We start from the raw sequence: 26,259 nt of genomic DNA, 5'->3' as shown, positions 1-26,259 counted from the left end.
CTCTTACGAATAATAAGCATCATTAGAAATCTCAATTTATTATTAAGGATAGAGAGCCTCATGATTGTGCTTCTGGGTCAAGACCTAAAAATGGGCCCAATAGCAGCTCTGCCACACTCAAGCACGCTCTCAAACCATAAAACCCAACCCCCATGGCCTTGCAACGATGAGTATCTAAAAGAAAAAACAGAGAACCTCACACTATCTAAAGTACCGCATCTATAATACAATCCATAATAATTTCCTAGTCCACATCTATAGTACAATCCATAATAATTTCCTAGTCCCAATCTCAAAGCAGGAGTTTCCCAACATACAAGGTGCAAGCACCCCTCATAACACAGATGTAGGCACCTCCAATTGAGCGTCATTATCTAGAAAGGGACCTAAGAGAAGAGAAGAGTGTAGAAGAGAGAGAAAGAGAAGTGAGAAATATTGACAAGGAGAGAGAGAGAGAGAGAGAGAGTAGAGTTTGAGAGACAAAGAGAGAGAAGCCTTGGAAGTTGCAAGAGAAGGTGAGATGAAAGAGACTTTTTTGGTTATTGAATGATGAAAAACATAGAAGTGTTTTATATCTTATACCTAGTCAATGTGCCTAGTAATCTCTTTTTTCCAAATTATTAAATCTTCCCAATCCTTAACGTTCCATCCTTGCCGAAATGTTTTTTCCTTCAAAAATAAAATATGAACTTAATGCAATGGCTAGAATGATAGGAAATACGAAGAACTGCTCTAATTTTAGCATTACAAAAATATAAGATTTTTTGGGAATGTCAAGAATTGTTTTTGAAATGAAGATTGAAGAATGAGTCTCTTTAATATACAATAGTTGGGTGTCTTCACGTCTTCTTGAAAATATGCTTATGATTAGTAGCTAGACAATTTATTGTCTAGTACAAACCTCGCTCACTAAAATCTAAAATAGCTTTTCATAGGGTGGTTCGAATGGGGTATGCTATATATCAAAATGCTCTTTTGAAGTACCTTTAGCCAATTACGTTGCACATTGCTATAATTATGGTAGAGAGAAATATATTCAAAAACATAAGGTTGTTTGGGGACTATCTGCAATAAACAGAGCCAAATGTAAGTAGCTCATATAGAAGGGTACCACACAAAGGGGTTATTTATAGATTGAATAGAAAAGTGATATGTTTTATTTAGGAAAAATTCGCAGATAAGGGTATCTTTTAATAGGCCTTGAATACACGTCATATAGAAGGTTTACATATAGTGAACCCTCCAAGCTCTTAATCTTGATTTGATTGCTATACAAATAATGGTATCATTTCGTTATTGCATGGAAGATAGCCAACATATCTTAGTCATAAACATTCATTGCCATCTCTTTTTTTGTAAGGTTGCAAATTTTGAATGCAATAACTCCATACTCTTGTAACAAGGATACACATATGCCTCTTAGATTGGCGTCACACTAAATTGCAAACTCCTTAGAGAAGTCTAGGTAAAGCAAAATAGGAGCAAAAGTGAGCAAGTCATTGAAGCTTCAATCAACAATGGCATTCCAAAAGAAAGCTTCCTTCTTGAGTCTATTAGTCAAAGAAGCTATAGTAGTCACAATAGTGCTTAATAAATCTACAATAGAATGATGATAAACCAACAAATCCACAAAGGAAAGCGATACCTATAGGAGTTGGTCAATCTCTAACATTGTATCTTTTTTGGATCAGCCTTGATTCCCTTCTCGTGAACAATATAACCTAAGTATTCCATCTATGTTTGTATGAAAGAACATTTGGTCTCAAATACATTCCTCATGTGCAATAGATTATTCTCCAATGATCTGCTATAAATAAGAATATTATCAAAGAATACCAATACAAAATTGAAGGGGAATTGCTACAATATCTTGTTAATGAGGCTTCAGAAAGTAGTGGGGCGTTAGTCAATCCAGATAGCATAACCATGAAATGGTAGATTCCTCAATCAAATCCTAAATGTTATTTTTATTTCATTACCCTCTCTCATACAAATCTAGTAGCCTAATCTCAAGTCTATATTTGTAAATACTTTGCCTCCTTAAGCTCATCTAGCAAATGATCTAGTCTAGGGACATGATAAATGTTATTTATTGTGATCTTATTGAGGTTCCTATAATCAATGCACATCCCAAAGAAACCATATTTGTTCTTGATCAACAACATCAGTGATGCATAGGGTGAAGAACTAGACTCAATGAATCCCATTTCTAATGAGTCTTTGATCTACTTAGAAACTTCCTCATGCTCACATTTAGATAACATGTGCAGTGTCTTTCTTATTAATAATCTTAATAGCACAAATCCTTAATAATCTTTCTTTTGAGTGATTTATATGTGCAAACTCAACCTCAAACCCTTCTATAAAGGCTGATTCAAACTCTTCCATTAAAGGGGACAAGAAAGCCCCTAAGAAATCACCATTCCTTTCTAATATTTTGCTTGACAATAGCAAAAATAAAATTGGCAATGCATTCATGGGTAGAACTTTTTCTACTATTCAAGATTACCAAGTGTACAATTGCACTATCCTTTTGAGAAGCCATTGTAGCTTGGAACACATCCTAATGCAACATGAGAGCAAAATTCATGGAACTCCCTGCATAGAAAGGGACAAGAGATATCAGTAAGACATTGAAAGATTTGTGTGACTTTTATCAAGTTTAAAGAAATTGACAATTTATCGAGTTGCATCATTGTCTTCCTTGATTTGATGAAGGTCCTACATTAACTACAAGAGAATATGTACTCTTATTTTTCTTAATTCCCATGTTTTTATAACTCTCTAGACTCCATCTTTAAAGGAAAAGCTCTACATGCCATTCTTCAAGACTCATTAGAGCAAATGAATGATGCCTCCCATACCATATTGGTATTCCAAAAACCATGAAAGTTTCAAAGTACTTCTCACCATCCTAGATTTTATTTTATGTACATCCAATATCCTTATTTCTATTTTCCAAGCCATCTCTCTTTACACCACAACATGTGTAGAAGTTCATGACAAAATGTGATGCTTCTACATAGTAACATCACTTAATCTATAAATGACAAATACTGAAAAGATTGCACATCCTTATGAGCCTTTCCACATGATGACATCTCTCACAAAAAACATCACAATCTCTTTGCAACATTTGCTGACTATGTACACCATCACATCAACAACTTGAAGGCTCAATGTCTAAGTCTTCTAAGCTAGGGGGAAAGACTTTAGCCACATGGACATCTCTATGATTACCAAAGAAATTTTTTGTATGAGGAGAGAGACCATAGTCTCACCATGATCCATATCAATGTATTTCCTACCTATTGAAATAGATAACCTTAAATATAGCAAACTTATAAGGGCACCCTACATTTTTATTGCAATCCAATGTTCATTGCACATGGATCAAAATTCCATATAAAACTGTCCAAGATCTTGTCATTGAACTCCTCATTATGTGAATACTCAAATACATGATCTTGTGTACTTGTTGGAGGCAAATGCACCTATTCTTACGTCACCCATGTATTCACTACACTTATAGTATCCACACACCATTGCAAGTGGCAGGTGCCCATCACTTTCACTTCATTCTTTGATATTTCAATGACTAATGAATAAGGGAATGCCAATCACACATCATGATTGTTGGAGTTCCCACATATCGAGTCTCTCCCTCTCTTGCTCTCTTGCTCCATCTGCCATAGCTCACACTTCCCTTGCTTCCGCTTGCTCATGCTCCCACTCAAGCTTCTCCCTTCAACTAGTATCAGATCTTGGATTGGGGAACTTCCTCCCCATTCACTTTAGCCTAGATTTGAAAGCTTTAGCTGAAGGTTAGTGGATGCTATTCAAGGAAGGATATGATTGTGCCAATAGCCTTCCCCCCACTATCTCTAATTAGTCTAGGCATCTCCTTTAGCTCTTGCAGTCCTTGATCATTTGGACACGTACTTGGCAACTCCTGAGGGTATCCTTAGTTTCATTGGAGCACTCTTTACAGTAATTATATCTTTGCTCTCTATTGTATACAGCATCAGGCCTAGGATTATAAAAGGATAATGAAGAGAGACTCCTAGAGGTCAATTTAATATGGTCTCAAGTTTGTTGGTAAGTACAACTAAAACTAAAATCATCTATGTTGGCATTGGAGATCCTATAGCATAGGTTTATCAATTAGATTTTAAGGTACTAATTATGAGAATGGTTTCTTGATACCTTAGTAGTCTAATAGGTCTAGGGATATCAACCCACGAAAAGGTTCAACGGTTGTTGAGAAGCTTAAAGGAAAATGTTTAAAAGTTCAACCATCTTCCTCTCAGTTCTGGGGCAAATGATTAATTACGGATAAAATTTTCCCATAAAAAAGAATCACCTTAGACAGTGCTATTGTTATCTTTGCCAAAAGCCAATGTGCCAAGCTTGATAATGTTTTTGAAGTCTTCCTTTAGAGCTTTGGAGGTAGCCCCAAGTGGCCAAGTATTTCATGGCACTTGATCTCTGTAGCCACCAGAAGAAATGAAGAGCTCGAGTTAGAACCATTTATGATTTTCAAGCTTGGTCAATACCTACTTCTAGCAATTGGCATGAGGGTGAGAGCTGATAGCATATAGCTTTGTTTTCAAACTCACTAAAAAGCTACAAATTTTATTACTCATGAATGTTGTGTATAAAACATGGGTCCATGCATTAGGAATTGATTTTTGTGATAATGTAAATAATAGCACTATTGATATACGACACGAAATAATATATTACCTTAGAAGTTAATCTATGGGATAACTGTTTGGATTATATACTACCTTTATACAAAGAATTCAACCCATAAACAGCTTGATTGATGCATATTTTGAACTTAAAAAAAAAACTTAGGGGCATGTTTATAGTCGTGTTAACTATTGTGTCAATAGATTTGCATATAATTTTACATGTAGTTTATGAAAGACAAAACACAAATTTTTACGTATATTTAAATGGGATCCATCTACATTTTTCATGGTAGTTTTGACGCTGTTATACACATGCTCCATCTGCAATTCTCTTGCACTTTTTTACAATACTATAAATGTGCACCCCATAGAGCACAAAAACCAAGGAGTTATTGGTTGCATAAAAATTCAACAACATCCCCTTGGGTCCCCCCCCAAATCCCACTGTGTGATTATTGGGCATTAGTCTTACAAATCAAATCCACGTATTATGAAAGATCACTGCACATAAAAACAAAGTTTGAGTCAAGAGGACATTGAACGACAATATACAACAACAAATATATAAGATCCAAATTTGAGCCAAGTTTTTAAAAAAGAACTCATTGGGTTGAGCTTGCAACATTTTTATACATCCCCCTAGTCTCTCCACTTGCTTCTATTGCTTTCTCTTGAAAGTGTAGACTTGCATCTCGTATTATGCCCATCAAGCAACGTTCTAAAGTCATTATATGCATACCCATGGGTGATGAAGAATGAAGCCTAACATCAGTAAACCTTTAATTCTATGTTGCATCAATATATATGAATTGATGTCATAATATGATTTGCATATAACCAACAAATTTTTTAAAAAATGTAGGCAATGATGCAAAACTAATCAAATATCCTTCAAGGAAAAATGCACGAGATATCTATACACTCCTAAAGCTCACAACTAGTGCAATCTTTGAAAAATTTTACATTAAGTTTGAATAGCCCTTTACATAAAGCTCTAAAGAAAAACACTAAACAATAAAACACACTAACTACATGAATTACTTGTAGGTTCTATCACATCTCAAAAAAAATCCTTCGATGTCTACAATACATGAATTACTTGTAGGTTCTAGCACATCTCAAAAAAATCATTCAATGTCTACAATTTTTCTAATCTTAAGAAGCCTTCAATAGGGGAGAAGATATCTAGTTATCACATTTCATGGAGAAATGAGCAAGGAGACTAGAAGAGCCTTTTGTTGGTTCTCCCTAGAAGTTCATTCTTGAAAGCCCCAACAAAAGGTCTTCTAGCTCCTTGTTTGTCTATTGAGATTAGAAGTTTTCTCCCCACTTCCTTTGTTTTTTCTAGTTTATTATTATATTATCTCTTATCATTTTGTGTTCCCATCTCAAAAACCCACACACTTAACATTCTTCGACATGAATTATTTCTATACTACTAAGACAAATACAAAGATAGTTAAGAACATATTATACAAGATAACAACACACATATTGAACATACAAATAGAATCACACCCATAGCATCTTCAAAAAATGGCACATCATGTACACACTCTTGACTCTTCATATGCTTTGTTCCCCTCTCTTTCCCTACACTTTCTTTCTCTAAATTAAGCACTTTGATAAAGGAAACTCATACATGTTTGGAAGGTTACTCCCTTGTAAATTATATATATATATATGGTAGCATAAACCAAAGTCCTTATAAGTTTTAAGCTTATAAATTTACTAAGCCATTAAATAGTGCATTTACAAGCATGTTCATAATTGCACTATAGATACCATTCTACTAGAAATAAAAACCAGGTAACCTTAGAGTTCAATGTTCAACTTCGGCTAAAAAATATCAAATTTTCTAAGAATTGATAGGATTCTATAAATTATCATAATGAAGTTTCTAAGATTTGATTATTCCCAACAATAAAAAATCACAAGGACCAAAGAATGGCTATGGTCCTACCAAATACAAAGAAAAATGAGAAATTAAGAATATCAATGAAGAAGAGTTATTGAAATGTGAAAATACAAAACAATATGCAAAAGTATTGTAAAAAAAGGGAAAGTAGTAAAAAGCATTAAACAAAAAAATTGGATTAATAAGATAACAAAATAAAAGCTCTACATGTAAGAGCATTACATGATTGGCATCATATAAAAACAATGATTGCAAATGGTTAGTTATTTAGTTATAAAGTTATGCAAGAGAGAAAGCAAAAGAAGCATGATCTTGTAATTTGGTAATAGGCCTAGGGGATAGAAAAAATGACAAGGGGATAGAAGCAATCTTGTGATGCGACACCTCATTAGCCAAAAAAATGAAAGGAATTTAAAAATAAAAAATGTTAAATTAAAACAAAAATAAAAGAAAAGAAAAACTAGAAACACTTTAAGGTAAATACTAGTGTCACTATAATGCATAAACATTATGAGGCTATTCAATTTAAAGTTAATGAATTTGGCTAAATAAGGAGCATGTAATGCCTATGTCCTAGCTACCTACTTAAAGGAACCAAAAAACATATTAAATGATATGCTAAATAAATTGTTAGTTGTTCCTCTCTCTCTCTCTCTCTCTCTCTCTCTCTCTCTCTCTCTCTCTCTCTCTCTCTCTCTCTCTCTCTCTCTCTCTCTCTCTCTCTCTCTCTCTCTCCTAGTAGATACAAATCCATATAACCAAAGGAGTGCATATGCTAAATATGTTAGCTAGAACTAGAGCTAGAGACAGAGGAGTGCTATACTTGCCATTGCCCAACATGCTACTAATTCTCTTTATCCAAAGACCCTCTATCCCCAAAAATAGAAGTTTCAGAGCGAATGTCAACATTTAACGCTATATCCTGAACCCATTTCTTAACCCAACTCCATAACTCTTATGTCGAAGAATAGTACTATAGGAGATGGGTAACTATTTCCTTTCTTTGGAGGCGCATGGGATGTTAGAATATAGGCATGGGAATCCACCCTAAGCAAGATTCTATAAGGGTAGATGTATGTGAATGGCCTTAAGGGGCAAGGGAAACCCTAACCCTAGCTTGGCAGAAGCTATATAAATAGCCTATGGGTCACTATCAGTGAGAGAGTGTACCCAAGTTGTACTCTAAGCAACTTAGTAAGCAAGATTTTGTTCTTGTACTTTGGGCTCTCATCTCCCTCTTGTGCACATTCTTCTTGTTGCAAAACCTGATTTCACACATGGTATCAAAGCCTCCTCTGATCCTTTCAGCTTCACTAAGTGTAGATGATTTTCCATCATCTTCATATTTTCCTTCTTACCTCCATAGCCAAATCCTTGACCCCCTGACCTTGGAGGACCTGGGGAAGCCAAAGGAGAGCATTTTAGCTCTTGACTTCTACTAAAGAATTCTTCCCCAACACAAGCAACCTGGCGTGGCACATCAAAGGCCAACATTGGGCGTCGTGGAAGGTAGCATTGTGAAAATCGTAAATCATGCGTAAATTTCGCAGCTTCTTGTTTAGCTCCTTGGCGCAGCCTATAGAAGGTGCAATAATGGTGGATATCTTGGGGTAATGATAGCCCCCTAAGTTGGTTTCCTAACCCTAAAAGGGTTGGACAAAATTCCATCTCTATTGGCCACACAGAGGCAAACCCTAACTGCCTGTTCCTGGCAGCCATAGCCAAACCTCAAGCTTTCTTCACATTTCAAAATTTTCACACTACTGCTATCACTAATAGTGATTCTAATCACTGATTGATCTTCTCCAAAGTTAGTTGAAGGTTTGAAAGATCTATTTCAAAGTATCTTACCCTCGGTGGACCTCCTTAGTTCATAAAACAACTCACATCTCACATCTCAAGTGGCATAAACTTTGAGATGAGTGCTTATAAGCACTAATGTTGCATTTTACAATCATGTTGCTAGCTGGATATTGACTCGATCTGGTTTTTAATTAGAAAATTAAATCCATCAAGTGCTTTATGTCATTTACCTCATCTTGCTTGGTTGTAAGGCCTTCATAGGAAATTAAATCCATAACCAAGGTGAGACCTTCATGAACTTCCTCAATGGGTAGTTGCCTTCATAAAAACATCATCCTTTTTTGTTTTCAAATTCTTTCCTCCTCTTTATAGAATGCACCTTTTTACATCTTTGGATGGCCAAAGGCTTCAAAGGGAGGCTTAACACCATCAAAATAGAATTGGGCCAATATTCTGCTTTTGGCTATAATACCTTTCTTACCCACCTAACTTCAACTTCATTCTTCATTAAGGTTGCATTTCTTTTATATCTCAAATATATCCATTGGTTCCCCCCCAATGGGGTCCCATACATCCAAACCCTTCTTGGCTAATGCGTTGGACAATTTCTAGTATTTGGCTACATGTGCATCTCCATCTTGAAATGCATATAGTGCCAACCATATCACTTGAAGCAAAGATGCATCGTCTCCTCTCACCAACTTAGGGGACCACTTGAATGTCTTTAGTGTGTCTTTAAAATTCTTCTAGCAAAGCATTTGCGTTTTGTTAGGCTACTTTTCTCTTATAGGATTTAAGCAACCCATTCTAGAAGAGTCCATATAAAGGCATCTCCTATAGCCATGTAGGAGTGAGGGGGATTGATAAGGTTTTAGGATCAATGATAGACCCACAAGCTAAATAGAGATCGTCAATGCAATTTGTGACATATGAAAATGATTTAACACTATCTCTTTGTTACAATTAGGGAGGGAAATACCTTCCAAGTTTCAAGCATTATTGTACTCCCCATTCAAGAGCATTTGCAACAATAACAAGCAACAAGGGGGCAACAAGGAAACCTTGTGTGATAGATTTTCTCAAGGGAAGGGGAGGTGTAAGAATACCATTGACAAACACCCTTAAAGAAGCATTTTTGAACAATGCCATAACATGTACTCAATATACTTCTTTTCACTTTCCATGTTAGACATAGATTGGAAGATAAAATAGATTCTTATTTGTCATATGCTTTTGAAAAGTAAAATTTAAGGGTACAAAATGTTGCTTAATATCTTGTGCATGCTCCATTCCTTCCCAATGAGCTATGATAGAATTCAAGATATAACTTCCTTTGACAAAACATTTTTGTTCTCTCCCACCTAACTATTTAGATGTCCAAAAATTATTATTGCCAAAGTCTTGGAAGAACCTCATAGGATTTAATCAACCTTTCTATAGAAGAATCCATCCAAAGGTATCTCATGTGTAAATGTAGGTCATCACAAACAAATTAAAAAATGTTGTTAAGAAAATGAAAACATTTAAAACATCCTAATCCTAAGGTAAATACCAATGTCATTGTAACACATTAGCATCATGAGGCTATTTAGATTAGAGTTAATAAATTTGGCTAAATAAGGAGCAAGTGGTGTCTACGTCTTACCTATTTAAATAATATGCTAGCTCTTCATCTCCCTTTTATATTTTCAAGAAGAAATCTAAACTATCACGCATATGTATGCTTATATCTAGATGTTTAAATGTTGGACTTTGTAAGAAGGAGGGAGTGGCATGAAAAAACGTGGAGTTAAGGCATTTTGAATAGCTAGAAATGTGGAGTTAAGGCACGGTGACATGGCATTATGGCATGATGTGGATTAGGACGTTGCTCAAGAGATGCATTCAAAGGGAGTAAGTGCTACACGTGCTACTAAGCCATGCATAGTACCTACCGGCAACAAACACCAATGAACTAAGGAGGAGACTCGAATGCAACAAAGCAACATCCTTGGCTACAAGCATTCTCTCTGAAATACAAAATGTGATATGGTTGAGCGAGAGAAGGTGTCGAGAGCTCACTAGGAGGAGCACAATGCATACTACAAGGCAAAGGCCCAAGAGGGGGCGAGGGTGCATAAGGCGAGAATGTCAATCTCAATGGAAAGAGTCAAAGAACGTTATGCAATGATGGTTGTGGCAGGTGTGTTCTTGTATTTTTTTGGTAGGCCTCTTAGTGAAGATGAATTCGACAAATGGTTTGAATCTACCTATCAAGGCAAGATCAACCTCATGCAGTATAAGTTTATTGGCAAAGGCTTCTTCCTTGTGGTTCTCGGCTCCAAGGCCAAGAGACACTGGGTGTTAGGCTCTACTATTGGATATATAGGCAATTTGGTATATGCCTTGCCCTAGTCATCCTCCTTCTCCCCAGAAGGAGTCTTGGCCCACAAATGCGGTGTGGATTGAGTTCCCAATCTTGTTGCTTTGGCTCGTGGAGGGAGCACCATCGATCATAGCATCTCCTGGTAGGGTTCTATATTCATTGACTAAGGCTATTCCTTGGGGGCCTCTTAAGCCTTCAACTAGGGCATGCATCCTCCAAGAGATAGGAGAAATGAGCCACCCAAAGTTGTACATCTTCAAGAGCCTAGGAGTTTGGAGATTGTCCTCGGTGTTAAGTTCTCACTCTTTCCTGATGCTCACTACTGCTATTGCATTAATGGGAATTTTGGCAAGGTCAAGGTTGGGGAATAGGGGTTTGCTCAAGGATCTAGTCCAATTATAGAGCAGGTGGAGGAGAAAGAAGAAAGCATGTAGAAGGAACCTACAAAGCATCATAAGAAGGAGCATGCCACATCTAAATCAACTGGGAGAGAGGATAAGCAGTTGGTCGCAAAAGGAGGGGGCAAAAATGGAAAAGACAATAGGGGAAACAAAAAACAGAATAAGGAAAGCATCGAACCACAGACTAGGTGGATCAAAGGCAAGCAAAAAAAATCAAGTAAATCTCTCTCCCTCAAAAAACTTGCAAGGAACCCACTTGTTGATTAGAATTTCTATGTTCCCATCAATGGTTAGGAAGTGTTGGATGAACAATATTAGAAGTGACAAGAAAGCTTCAAGATTGAGGAGATTGAAATATTGTTCGTGGAATGTCAAAGGATCATCTTTAGACCACAGAAAATAGGTTGTTTATGAGTTAATTAGGAGGCATAAGTCCCACTTTATTGTGTTGTAGGAGATCAAGCTTTATCAACATGAATGCCAATCCTTCAAAATCGATGGATATGTCACCTTCTTCTATGCTGCAATAGAGAAAGGGTGGCATCATCCTATGTGTCAAGGAGGAGTTCAAGCATAATTTGTCCTTTGTAGAAGATGGTGGATTTGCTCTTAGGGTCAAGATTGAAGTGGACAATGAAGCATTATTTATCTGCTCAGTTTATGATTCAAATTGTTCAATTGCAAGAGTTCGTCGATGGGAAACTTTGCGTCTCAGAATTCAGAATGATACTGCAATCTTAGGGGTGATTTGGAACATGACATGCAGAGATGGGGATAGGTCACACGGAAGAAGCACTATGATTATGGCTAAAAGGGATGCATGGCAAGCACTTTCCACTCCATGTGACATGGAAGATATTGCATTGCTCGTAGGGAATGAAGAGCCACAGAAATTCACGTGGCATAATTGACACCTAGAGCCAACCTGGAGGGCAAGAAGATTAGATCACTTTTATGTAACTCAGGGCGTGGGTGGTGGTTGGCTAATATGGCCAAGTATAGACTCCTTGAAGAGATTGTGGATTCTGACCATACCCCCATTTTGCTAATATTTAGGATGGTATTTTTTGCCGAAAAAGGAAGAGAGCACACCCTCTCTCCTCGTTCCACTTTAATACATCACTTTCATATTATAACTTCATTGTTTAAGAACTTCCTATGGCATGGGAACATGCTAGGGATCATAATTGACCAGATTTCAAATGGCTACAATGCCAATATCCCATCACTCTAGTGGCTAAAAGGTTGGAAAGGACAAGAGCACAAAAAAGAAGACAAGAGCATGAAAGGGTTATACAAGCTAGAGCAATAGCACTGGCCATGTTGGCAATCAACTCGCAAGACACCATGATGTAAAGGTGCTTAGTGGACATTGAAGACTTCCTTAGAGAACAGGACATAGTCTACCAAGGTACAACTAAAAGGTTAGTGGGAAATTCATGGAGATGGTCCAAAATCCTTCTTCTTCTCAAAGCTTAAGGTGAAGCAAAAGAGGGAGACAATAATAGTAGTAGAAGACAGCCATGGAACCCTTGTCTAAAAGAATAGGAAGCCATTGCCAAGGTCTTTAAAATCCACCTCTCTACAATCACTAGAGAAAAGCCCCCTAATATAGAGGATTATGAGGGAAGACTGCATGCATTCTTTGCCAGAACAATGAAACCCACACCTCAAAATCAAGCACTACTCTTGAAAGACCTTTCACTCTTGAGGAAGTCAAAGAGGTGGTATTTAGCTTTAAGCCAGGCAAATCACTAGGGCTAGATGGACTTTCAGGTGGAGGTGTTTCAAAAGATCTGGGATGTGTGTGGAGGTGATCTGGTTGATCTGCTCAATCATGTTTAGAAGCAAGGACAGATGCTAGAAGCATTCAATCGGGGAGTAATTAAGCTGATCCCTGAAACACAATATAGAGTAAAAACATCTAATTAGAGGCCACTAAATATGCTCAACTTTGTATATAAAGCCTTGGCCAAGGCAATGGCTAGGAGAGTTAAATACCTATTGGTCTAAGTAGTGCATAGTAATCAGTATGGATTTATCTATGGGAGGAAAATCTAGTATGTTGTTTTAAACCTCATCTACTCAATGGATTACGCCCTAGCACAGAATTCATACTTCCTCCTAATCAATATGGATTGGGACAAGGCTTATGACAGTGTAAGTTGGGCTTTTGTATTGGGGGTATGGTGGCCATGAGGTTTGGGCGGCCTATGTTCATGGGGTTCATGGCTTCACTCTTCAAAGATGCTTCAGTTTCTATTAACGTTAACAGCTTAGTCTCTTCTCCCTTTTTTCTTCACGGTCAATTGTATTGGGGGTCATGGTGGCCATGAGGTTTGGGCGGCCTGTGTTCATGGGGTTCATGGCTTCACTCTTCAAAGGTGCTTCAATTTCTATTAACGTTAATAGCTTTGTCTCTTCTCCCTTTTTTTCTTCACGGTCAATTGTATTGGGGGTCATGGTGGCCATGAGGTTTGGGCGGCCTGTGTTCATGGGGTTCATGGCTTCACTCTTCAAAGGTGTTTCAGTTTCTATTAACGTTAACAGCTCTGTCTCTTCTCCCTTTTTTCTTCACTGTCAATACAGCAAGGTTGTCCACTAGATCCTTTACTATTTGCACTGATCACAAACCCCTTGGTCCACATAATTGACTTGGCTGTACAAAGGGATACAATTAGAGGTCTGCCTTTTCCAAATGGCTCACAACTAGTAGCCCAGTTCTTCACTGGTGATAACGTGTCTATTGTGGAAGCAATAGAAGAATTTGTTACCAATCTATTGGAGATCTACATAGAGTTCTCTCATCTATCTTCCTTCGAGGTTAATTGAAGCAAACCAAAACTTTTTCTATTCTCTTGGAAAGAAACTTAGCATTGGGTGATTAACCTTGGATTTAAGTTAATGAAGCAAGGGGAGTTGGTGAGACGCTTATGAGCCCCTATAGGGGTTGGAATGACACTATTCCAAAGGTTCGAATGGTTTTATACCAAATTCCTAGTTAAAATGAAAGTTTGGTCTTCCAAGGCATGCACATTAGCAAGTAGGCAAAAGTCATCAAGTCAATGTGTACCTCTTTGGTGGTGTATATTGCTTTGTTGTTGGCATTTAGCAACTCAAAGTGGGCAAAGGTGGAGAAGTACATAAGGAAGTTCTTATGGGCATACAAGGACAAGCAATCACAAATGCAGGTTAGCTGGGACAACGTGATAGAACCTAAAGAGCGAGGAGTGGTAAGATTGGAAGGTTTAGGGGAGAAGGCCCACAACTTACATATGTCTCTACTCAAGAGATTGAATGAGAGTCAACCTTGCATGATAATCCTAAAGGATTGGTTGACCTCAGCTAAGATCAAAGGGTTGATTTGTTGACTAGCAGGACTTACTTACATAGCCATAATGGTCCATCAAAATACCTCAGTCTGAAGCTACCCTAGCAATTGGTGTTAAGTTGGCAAAGAGTGATTGGCAATGCCACTTGGTGTTCAAGAGGAGGAATGAAGGGGGACACAACTCTTAGTACGAGCATATGGCTCTTGCCTTATGCATATGATTCAAAAGTTGCCCCGATTCATAGGAAATCAATGCTAGCCAAAGCCATGAACAAGAAAGGGCTTAGTACATGGACAGAGGTATGGGATGGTGATAATAAGGCATTGAGGCTACTAGAGCAACTAGTCGCCCAATTTCAACAACTGGCTGAAAAGGAGACAAATTTTCTAGTAGCCACTTTGCAAATGCTGAAAGATCCTTGGCCTACCACTCTTGTAAATGTAGGTGGTTCCATCCTAAAAGACATAGTTAGTCCAGAGGGCAAAACATAGTAGAATTGCAGGAAAACTAGAGACTACAAGGCAACCACCTACATTTACAAGCCATGCCCACTGATAGTAGAATTGTAAATGTAGGCAAAACATAGAGACTACCAATCTGATGAGGATCAAGGATAGATAGGCCAAGCCATGCCCCGTGGCCAGAGTTTCCACATGGAAGAGAAGAGCAATGAGAATCTGGAAGGCAACCCCATCCTTCAAGATTAAATTTATGCGATGGAGGGTGATGATTAAGAAGTTGCCCTTAAGGTCGTGTCTGGCTAGATGGAGTAGAGTCTCCCATATGTGCCCACTATGCAATAAGGCTGAAGAGAATGAAAAGCATTTGTTTTGGGATTGTTGAGTGGTGTCCCCATTATGGAAAGTAGTCAAAAGATGGCTTAAAGCTTCCAACCTACAATATGAGTTTGGTTTCATAGTGGCATTCTTTGTTGACTAGGGGATCCTAGATGTAGCCAATTAGCACTTAATTAGTCTTGTAAGTGGAATTGTATTAAGGTACATCTGGTGCAAAAGAAGTGTGTTTGTCTTTGACATGCAAAGGAGCGCTAAATCTAAGCTAACTGTGGTGCAGTTAAAGCAGGAGGTATTGATTGCTCCTCGACCTCTTAGGGGTCAACTTTGGATCTATATGCTTTTCTACAAAAAGCTCAGTAATATGGCATAAGGCCATTGCATTTGTATGATGTTGTATCTCTTTTTCTTTACTATATGAATCTAATATCACACATTATAAAAAAAGAAGAAATCTAGAGAGGCCGTGTGTGTGTGTGTGTGTGTGTACATACATACATATATACTATATATATGTATGTACGTATGTATGTATACACACACACACACACACACACATCTTCATTATTCTCCTTGAGTAAAGTATGTTCTCGTAAGACCCTTAGGTCCACAAACTAACACTTATGTGATACTTTTGTTTGTAGAAGATTAAAGAAAGGAGGGGTTTGAATTTCATAAACTCCTTGTTTCTCATAGAAACTTAGGAGCTCAACACAAACACACGAAAACTTGTTTTGGGCAATGATAATACACGAACAAAAACACACAAAAACTCTTAGAACATCAATCCACATGGTTTGCAAGTGCACTTACGCTCTACTTTGGACTAATAGACAATCTAGAAAAATCATACTTTTTCAAGCATATTGCACAAGTTGATGCATTTTGCTATTAAAAATATGATTGAAAACCTTTGTTCTATAAGTGCTCTATAGCAACAATACGACCAAATCTTAGTTTGTAAGAATCTTCCTCTAATTTTGACTAATAATTACATAGACAAATCCTAATTCTACAAGCATATTGTACACCTCGGGTAGTCAATAAAACTAGAGTCCCAATGATCACATAGTGAGGATGAGATGGTAGATGGTTTTGGATGAGGTCATCGGCATTAATTGGATGAGGGATCTTGAAATTTGTCATGTTCTTGGTCTAGGCTTTTTTATTTTATTCATGTCACAACCATCACATTTGTTATGACCATTTTTAATAAGCGAAATGCTTGTTGACATCTCTTGTAAGGGAAAATTTTGAATCATATCACTTAGGTTTAGTTTTCCCCCATCTTTCCTTTAGACTCGTAAGACAATTGATACAAGTAGGATGTTGATTTGTTGTGAAAATTGAGAAAGATTGATGGTGGTTTGGTTAAGGTGATTGCACATTGAGGCACTACTCACTAGTTGCATGTTTTGTTTCACCACCATAAGATGTTAACAACATTTGGTTTAGTGAAGTAGTTAGCTATAATTGGATATACAAACCCTTTTAGTGTGATGAATGAACAACGAAATTAAATAGAACATAATTCATTTGACTTTTAGTCAAATGGGCACAATTGAGTTCTAGGTGGGTAATATCTATCGCTCAAAGTGTGGTAGCCCCAACCCATGTGAAGTAATTTTTTGAGCTAATTGTGTTTGACATTAAAAAAGAGTATTGTATTTTTATATGGCGAGTGGGCACTTTTTTAGCATATAATTCCCCCATGCCACAAAACTAACATCATTATTATAGATCTCAAGAAATCTAGCAAGTCTTTGCATGGCACTACTATCCCTTTGTGTAATGATATCTAAGTCTACCATTTTTCATGTTTTTCCTTGGAGTGAATATTTTCAATTAGCAAGTTCATGCACAAAGCAAACTCTTTATTTATGTAGCCTCATACAACTTATATGGCTAGAATTTGTGCATGTTTTGAATCTATAATATGATTCAAATAATGTAATCAATAAAATAATATAAACTAGTTAGTATACAAAAAGTTAATTGCACACAATAATATTAGAAATAGTTGGAAAATGTGGAGAAGGGCATCATTATATGACACGTGTCCTTGTCAACCATCCTCATCAATTACTAGTAACCTACATACAACTAGGGTTACTCTTCCCACTTATAAATATACTAAATTAATGAAGAAAGAGAAGAGGAAGCTACAATGGCAACACTTGTTAATTCTTGGGGAGGAGCACATATATCCCATGACATAATTGTGTTAAACATTAGGTGTGAGAGGGTGGCATGGTCATAGTTCACAAGCATGTAGTGTATTAATCACAAAAGGGCCTACTGTGCATCCAAGCAACATAGGTGAAGGTCACAATATTGATCATAATATTAATGCAACATTAATCACAACCATGCAATGCTAACACAAATGAAAGAAAAGAAGGCCATACATGAAAAGCCCCAACAATGTGTTCTCTTGGATTTCTTCAAACCCACATCTAACTCCTTTAATAACAATGGCATGAGGTGATTAAATAGCATCCACAGCCTATGTAGTTTGGCATGCAACTACTAATATCATGTTGTGACTATCTTTTGACCAAAACACTATGGATGCCCATCTTATACAATCTAATAGACTCTTTGGTTCATCTCAATGTAGCTATTTGATGGCCATTATTCTTACTTCATTTCGCAAATAAGTACTTTGTATGAGGTTGATGAAGAAAATGGTATTCCTCTTGACCTAGCCCACTATCATCACAACCACAATGTCTCTCTTTGTGACCCCCTATTTTTGTTATTGTCACCTCATACCTCCTAAAGATCTCTTTTCCCAACACTTCATCAACTTGAACACTTGTGTTGGGCTTGTTTCAAAACTTACAAATAGAGAAGAGCTTAATTACCCAACCTTTGTCCAAACTCATCCCCCATGCAAGGTGGATGATGACCATGGCCCTCTCGAACTAGCTCACTATCATTCACAATCATAGTGTCCCTCTTTGCAACCCCTTAGTTTTATTATTTCTACCTCATACTTCCTATAGATCTCTTTTCTACCTCATCAAGCTCAATATCATCACAATCACAGTGTCCCTCTTTGCAACCCCTTAGTTTTATTATTTCTACCACATACTTCCTATAGACCTCTTTTCCTATCACCTCATCAAGCTTCAAGACTTGGGCTTGGCTTGCTTTAAAAGTTACAAAGAGAGAAACTCTTAAGTTTTTCAAGGGTATCTTGCTACACTCAAGCTAAATTATAGATGCTAGAATAGGGTTTAATATTAGCTTCACATGAGTTCAGTTATTATTGACTACTCCTAAAACAAAGCAAAATAAATTAGTTACATGAAACTCCTTTGGCCCACATCCTTGCTCGAAGCATTAACAAGGGTTACATATGCCCAATTCACACAAGGATCGATTGGAGCTCTGATGCAAATTTGGTTCTTTATGTCAAATGGCCAACAATTAGGTGTGAATTGCTTGTTAAAGCAGACAACGAAGTTATTTCTACTCCAAATCAAATAATTCTCATCATCATAAATTTGATAGATATTAATAATGCAATCTTAGTGAGTCATAAGATGACATTGGCATGAGCATAATTCAATCACTGCTCAACACATGTCTACATTAAGTAGCTCATTTTATGCTTTTTCATCCCCTCTTTTGAATAGCTTGTAGGGATTTTTTGGCTTTGATAAATGGCTTTGGAATTCAAGCAAGTTATGATGCAATGGAAATGTAGTGGCATTTTCAATGTGATATTGGTTAATTATTGGTGCATATCAAGAAGTTAGGCTTCAAAAAGCAACTAATGTATGGAAAACTTGAGCACATAATGTTTGGGCAAGTTTAGGATTATGTGTGCTGATTCATATCACAATAGAATACAAAACACTATTATCTTGTGTTGAAATGAGGAAGGGCAATGTCCAATCAATCATGGATTTTAAGAGAGTATCGTGCCAACTCTCCTTGCTTGTGTACATTCTCATCATTGTATCGTTGCCACTTGTAAGTACATTGTTTTCTCATTAGTTTGATTCATTCTATCTCGTGTGAGGTATTTTGGAAGTTGATTGTGCCTTGTCAATCTACTCAAGCTCAATACAACTTATTGGTAGCTATAAAGCAAGACTTCATGCCATTTTCCCATTTAGTAACCATTGGTTTTATTGATGAGAGATTTCTTGATACAAGTAGTAAAAGGTTAGGACTAGATTTCTTGGTTTGCATTTAATGTTATGACGAATAAAGTGCTAAACATTAAAGCTTATAACACGAATCAACGCATGAGCTCACCTAGTGTGTCACTTAAGATGACTCTTGAGGTTTAAAAATCAAGGAATGAGGTAGGGGTGAAGGAATACGTCTCGCTCTCACACCAAGACCCTTCTAGGAGAAGAAAAACATAATTTGCATTGTTGCTGTTGTCACTCCTCGTGTCTGTAGTGGAAGTTTTTGCGTGTTTCGTCGACTCTCTCTCTCTCTCTCTCTCTCTCTCTCTCTCTCAGCCTCTCTCTGCTTATTGCATCGTCCGCCATGGCAGCTGTTCTCATACAGCGGTCGGCTCGCGTCGCGGAGCAATCTGTCCGCGCTGGTTGCCTCTCCTCTCTCTATCATACACATGCCTTAGACTCTGGATCGAGCTCCTCCGCGTCCTCTTCATCATCATTATCGTCATCATCGTTGTCGTCCTTCTGGTCATCCTCTTCCCGAGGACGTTCTGCATTTGGCTCCTTTGGTGCTGCCATGCTTGGAACGGCGGCCATTTGTACAGTTTGGAACTCGCAGGTTCTCATTGCATATATTTCTTCTGGACTTAAAAACTGTTGATGCGCCATTTTGCCCGCTTTTTTGGTTTTCAAGAACTTTATTACAATGTCGCTGGTTCTCGTTTCTTCATGTGCTTGGTTTCTCTGTCTAATGACCGGTACACTTCATGATTACACTTCTCGGACCTTGCATTGCAAATTTTAATGTGTGTTAACTCGTAAGCTTGTATGCTACGATGCTCTCATATCATGATATGCTCTGAGGATGTCGTCTCGACGATCCTGTAAGAGGTGGTATGGTGGTGGATACCATTGTAATGTGTGCTAAATCATTAGCTTGCATGTTACAATGCTTTCATCTCAGACTATATTTTAGGGATGTCCTTGATGATCCAATAGGAGGTCCTATGGTGGTGGACGTGATTGTAAGAGAAGATATTATTGATGAATGCAGTGCATTTGATCAACTTATGGGCTTTGTGAAGCAAGTGTGGTAAACGACATTCAAAAATGGTATATTTTCTAATGTGGGCCAATCAAATAGGATTTAAGTATGGGCGTCCTTTCTACGATCGAATAATAATGCTTCTAGTGGCCATACCAAGCGTTTTAATGCCTTTACTGATGTTGAGTTTTCTCGAGTCCCCTTGTGAGAGGATGACCGGTCTATGGTCAAGTAAAAGGTATAACAGGGTGAGCAAAGAATTGCTTCCCTCCAAAAATAGTCCATATTATTGGACATTAAAGTTGCTAGGTGATGAAGATGGGAAGTACCATCGTTCCTCAAAACTTTTTCCTTGTTAACCAAGGAACCCATGGCTCCTTCCAAATATGAATTTGCTTAGGAAACCTTGATTACTTTGTCATTGACAATCGATTGGACCATTATTTGTGCAGCCTTGTTTAGCAATACATGCTTATGTTATCTCTTGGTTGCGAGTCCCGTTCCCGTCACTAAGTTAGTGAAAACCTTAAATGCAGACTAAAATGTATCGGTGGACTAAAAGTGTCTTGCTACAACACAATTGGCGACAATGGACAAGCATGACCAAATTGACCACAAATGGACAATAAATGTTAGAGCGCCATGGCATCTCCCATTGACTCACTGATAGGGCTCACAACCAAGACACGATGTACAATATTGTTAGCTAGTCATTTCTTGGACAGTGAGACGGCAGTGCTATGTCAGCAGGCGCCACGTCAGCACCTACAGTTGGACATATTACTGCAGTCGGACAGTTTTTTTACTGCAGTCGACTGCATTTAATGCAACTAACCTGGTGTAGTTATTTCCTATTTTTTGGCTATTTATAGCTAGTTCGTAGCACACTCCAGCATTTATCATTTCAGATTATGATCTTGAGATCTGTTGGTTGAGATAGACTGTGCTCGGGTTGAGGGAGATTGAGGTCATCAAGTCGGAGACATACGCAGATATTTCCTCTGTTCCCTTGTGTATTTCTGTACTCTTATACAGCATACTACATTGTAGATTTTCTACGTTTACACTGTCTTTTCTCTCTCTTCTCTCTGCGTTCACTCTCTCTTAGTCTTTGTGCTACGCTTCCACTTCGCTGCACTCTGACATGGTATCAGAGCAGTGAAGATGGACTGATTGAGGGCTGAACCTATCTGAAGAGGAGATTTCAGCGTGACACAAGGTTGCGTTTCCAGGATTCGAGGGCGAGTGGGAGGGCTGCCCATTGGATCAAGGCTGAAGCAAGCATGGGCGTGCGAGAAAGGAGTCCAATCAGTGAATTTGTTGCAGGTTATTGTTGTTCGAAGGGGAGGAAGGCTGCGCTTGAGGCCTTCCATTGCAGAGTTTATCTTTTCATTGCCTTTAGCGGGTGAAGAAGGTTTGGGCAGTAGAGGAGTCAGCCCTAGAAGGTTGTGTTTTCACAGTCAGAGGGGGCTGATTTTGCGTTTGTGCAGGTATTGTAGGTTAACATGTCTATAGAGATTGATTTGGAGTTCTAGGCGATCATGGATAGTAAGGTGCCTGTCCTACCAGCTCTTTCATCGGATCAAAAGCTTGATGGTGACAATTACTGCATCTGGCGGGTAATGATGTTGGCCATTTTGGAGTCTTATGATTTGGCGAAACTGGTGATGTAGGAGATTAACAGGCTCTCGGTGAGGGATGAGTCCAAACTCTCTTTCAATGCTCGCGCGGAGTTGACCAAGGCCCAGTTTCATTGGGACAAACTGAACGCCAGGATTCGATCTTTTCTGTTTTTGTCTTGCACTACAGCCGTGATAGCTCACATCGAGCACTTGACGGTGGCTCGAGAGATATGGTTGGAGCTTGATCAAATGTACTGCCGGATGACCCTGATGAAGAGGGTTTCTTTGGAGTTACAGATGCGGACCTTGTCCGTGAATAAGTCTTCTTCGTTTTGGGAACACATTAACAAGCTTTGGCAGCTTCAGATGTAGGTTCTAAATGTGGGGAAACCTATTTCCTCCTTTAGAAGGCGTCGCGAGGGTCGTTTGTTCGAGGATTACCGGATATAGTGGTGAGCCATTAGCTATGTGTCTCCTGCATTTGTGGGAAATTGCATCGGGATGCGATTCCCAACAAAGCTTCTAGGCGGTCTACTTCACGTATGGAGCTTGTATCTACGGATCCTTGTGGCCCGATGAGGACCGAGTCCCTGAAGGGGAGCTTGTACTTCATGTTGATCGTAGATGACTACAGTAGGCTGACTTAGGCATATTTATTGACTTTGAAGTCGGAGGCTTTCTCTCACTTCAAGGATTGGCTTCTCTTTGAAGAGAACTGTTCTGGCCAGCGACTGAAGACCTTGCGTTCAGACAAGGGAGGTGAATTTATGTCTAATGAGTTTGCTCGTTTTTGTGCAAATAGGGGTATTCACCAGGAGTTTGCTAATACCAACACTTCCCAAGAGAATGGCATTTTTGGGGCAGAAAAACCGAAGTGTGATCGAAATGGCACGCACCATGATGGAGCACCGACAGACATCTCAGTTTTTGTGGGCTGAGGCAGTGGCTACCGCAGTTCATATCCTCAATCAATCTCCCACTTTGGCCGCTGACAGGATGATACCTTTTGAGGCTTACTTCAAGACTAAGCTTGATGTCTCTTATTTTAAGATCTTTGGGGGTGACGCTTATGTGTACATTCCGAACACGCAACGTGATAAGTTTGAGGCGGCTTCCCGACGACAGGTTTTTGTTGGCTATAGCTCCTAGTCCCAAGGTTATCGTTTGTTTGATCCTGTCAAGCAGGATGTCTACACGAGCCGAGATGTGTGGTTCGTGGAAGTTCCGACCACAGAAAGGGGTGAGGATCACCCCGTCCTTGGAGATCCAGGGGAGAGTTGGGCTTCTGAGACAGTTCCTTTGAGCCAGAGCCTCTTGATGGAGATTTTTCTTTTGATTCAGAGTCTTCTCTTTCACCGGCAATCCCCGAGGAGATTCCTCCGGTGGATGCTCCTGAGTCTTCAGCTGATGGAGACCGACGGGGAGAGGTTCGTCCTCCTCCTTGTTGGGCTTGTGACACTTCGAGATTGGGGGATCGAGGGGGTCCTTGAGGAGTGGGAACCGCAGGATGGACCGTGGAGGTCACGGAGGACCCAAGCACATTCTTCGGAGCTTGTTTGCTCCAACTTTTGTTTGCTGACTCGTGTTATGTAGGATCGTGAGCCCACTTTAGTGAAGGAGGCTTTGCAGGCTGATCATTGGTGGAACGCCATGGAAGCCGAGTTGGAGGTTATTGAGAGGAATGGCACTTGGTCTCTTGTGCCTCGTCCCTCTCACAAGAAGGTGATTGGTGTCAAGTGGGTCTTCAAGACCAGGTACCTTAGCGATGGTTCTTTGGACAAGCACAAGGCTCGCCTTGTTGCTAAAGGTTTTGCTCAGTGCCCAGGCATTGATTTCCATGATCTTTTGTCCCCACTGCTTGTATGGCGACTATTCGAGCTGTTCTTGCCTTGGCTGGCCATAGGAGATGGCCTGTCTATTAGTTGGATGTGAAGTCCGCCTTTTTGAATGGTGACTTGTAGGAGGAGATCTATATTGAGCAGCCTCTTGGCTTTGGATCCTTGGATGGGAAAGTTTACAAGTTGAAGAAGGCCTTGTATGGCCTCAAGCAGGCTCCCCATGCATGGAACGGGAAGATTGACTCGTTTCTTCAGTCGAAGTTGGGATATTGGCGCTCCAAGGCCGATCCGCAGCTTTATGTGCATACTTTCGAGGTTGGTCGTGTGTTGTTTGTGTTATATGTTGATGATTTGATTTTGACAGGGGATCATGCACAGAAGGTTCGAGAGACCAAGACAGCTTTACATTAGGCATTCGAGATGACAGATTTGGGACTTCTTCATTTCTTCTTGGGCCACGAGATTTATCAGTCTCAGAGGGGGATTTTCATCTCCAGCAAAGATACATTCAGGAGCTCTTGGTGACTTTTGAGATGGAGACTTGTCGGCCCATTACTACTCCTATGGATCTGAATTGGAAGGCCACTTTGTTGAGCTAAAATATGCATTACTTGCTGATTAGCCTCTTAAACAGCCCCAAAACACACTAAAAATGCTCTTTTAGAGTAAAACCCTAAAATGGGGAGCAATTCGAGAGAGTTCAGTGGAAATCCTAAAACGGGAGCGGTTCGAGAAAATTTAGTGGAAACTCTAATTTTTGGGGTGCCCTTCCACATCTATAAATAGACAGGCTTTTCCCATTCAGCCATCATCCTTGTTTGCAGGTTACACCAGCCCACACACCCTCTATTGTTGTTGGCGCCCAGTTTCCAGCTTGCAGCCCGCCTCCATCTGCTGTACAGTCATCATCGACTGCAGCCACATCATCTTCAGCCTGTCCATTGCTGTAGGCGACAGCTCTCAGCTGTTGGCGACTGCTCTAGACTGTCCCAGACTGCTGTTCAGCCTGCTGTCCATAATCTCTAGGGTCAGCCAGCTTGCGTTTTTAGCATTGCAAGCCTTGACATTCTCAGACACTGTTTCAGCCTGCTGTTTACAGCAGATTGTGCACAGGTTCCAGCCCCCGATCGGTGGTACACTGCTGCGTTTACCAGTTTCCAACCTCTAGACTGCTACGTTTTGGTGATTGGCCTGCTACCATTCACTATTCAGCACTCCTACGCTCCGACTGGTGGTCACAGACTTGGGATCCGTCTTCGGTGGACATCACACTCTGACATTACTCTGCCCTTGAGCACACTGTACACTCTTACATTCATTTATAGCATTCATTCACTTCAGAGTTGTGTTCTCTCTCTCCCTTCTTCTGTTTGTGTTTGAGTTTTTGTCTTTGAGTTTTGAGTTTTGCGTTTAGAGTTTGAGTTTTGAGTTTTGCGTTTAGGGTTTGAGTTTTGCCCTCTGTGTTTGTGTTTGTCTTTGTGTTTTTGTTGTGGTCGTACACTCTGTGTGTCCTCAGTGCAAACCCTAGCAGTCTTTCTAACATGGTATCAGAGTCGATGCTCTTGTAATAAGTATGGTGATGTTTACACCCCTTCTACCAAGTACGGTGATGACAAAGGACTTTGAGGAGTACTATCGCAACAAGTACGGTGATGTTTATACCCCTCCTATCAGTTTTGCTACCACATTCGGACCGGTTGGTGAGGCTGGCAACCTCTCCGATCATGGAGAACATACGACATTCAGAACGTCTGGTGATCCATCTTCATCATCTCCGCCAGGTCCAATGTTAGGTTTGTACAATTCTTTTGTGTTGCATGATTCAAAATCCTCGCTTGTTTCTTCTTTTGAGGTATAGGATCCGGATGGTTTTGCGTATGTGAACTTCAATAGAGGGGGACTCACAAAGCAGACGAAATTCAGGTACATCTACAACTTCTGTTTCATTTGAGCATATTACACACACTTCTCACTTTCCTCCTATCCCACCCTTTTCTATATCACATCTTGATTATCTCTCATCATCTTTTCAAAATCTTGGATTATACTCCACATCTGCATCACACACCCTAGGGGTTGGATCTACCATCTCTGCTCCTAGCACCTTTTCCTTCTCCACTCCATTCTCTATCTCTTTGGACCTTGATACTTCGTTAGGGGAAATGCCACCCTTTAACACAATGCCTCTCACCTTTCAGTAAATGAGCACACCCAGCACTCCTGGGTTCACTGTGATGGACATCCCCCTCACTATCCCCAGCTTCACATCTCCCATGATCACTCATGCGCAGGGGTTTCC

At 39.3% G+C, this 26,259-nt stretch overlaps 1 protein-coding gene across 2 annotated transcripts in view; it reads left to right on the top strand.

Annotated features, from left to right (window-relative positions):
- Positions 1–19,660: 19,660 nt before the first annotated feature.
- Positions 19,661–26,259, top strand: part of LOC148017352 (FAD/NAD(P)-binding oxidoreductase) — a 141,165-nt gene continuing 134,566 nt past the window's right edge. Inside the window, exon 1 of one of the 2 annotated variants that reach the window (XM_087662541.1) lies at positions 19,661–20,074. In XM_087662541.1, the coding sequence (XP_087518667.1) occupies positions 19,823–20,074 (252 nt within the window). In that variant the 5' untranslated portion in view covers positions 19,661–19,822. The remainder of the gene's footprint in view (positions 20,075–26,259) is intronic. The other variant, XM_087662540.1, reaches the window with a different exon arrangement.

Source organism: Lygodium microphyllum, chromosome 22 (assembly GCF_053477565.2).
Source record: "Lygodium microphyllum isolate KBCC chromosome 22, Lygodium_microphyllum_v1.1.10, whole genome shotgun sequence".
Lineage (NCBI taxonomy): Eukaryota > Viridiplantae > Streptophyta > Polypodiopsida > Schizaeales > Lygodiaceae > Lygodium > Lygodium microphyllum.
The sequence above is the reverse complement of the archived record's forward strand: the minus strand, read 5'-3'. Positions and strand labels throughout refer to the sequence as shown.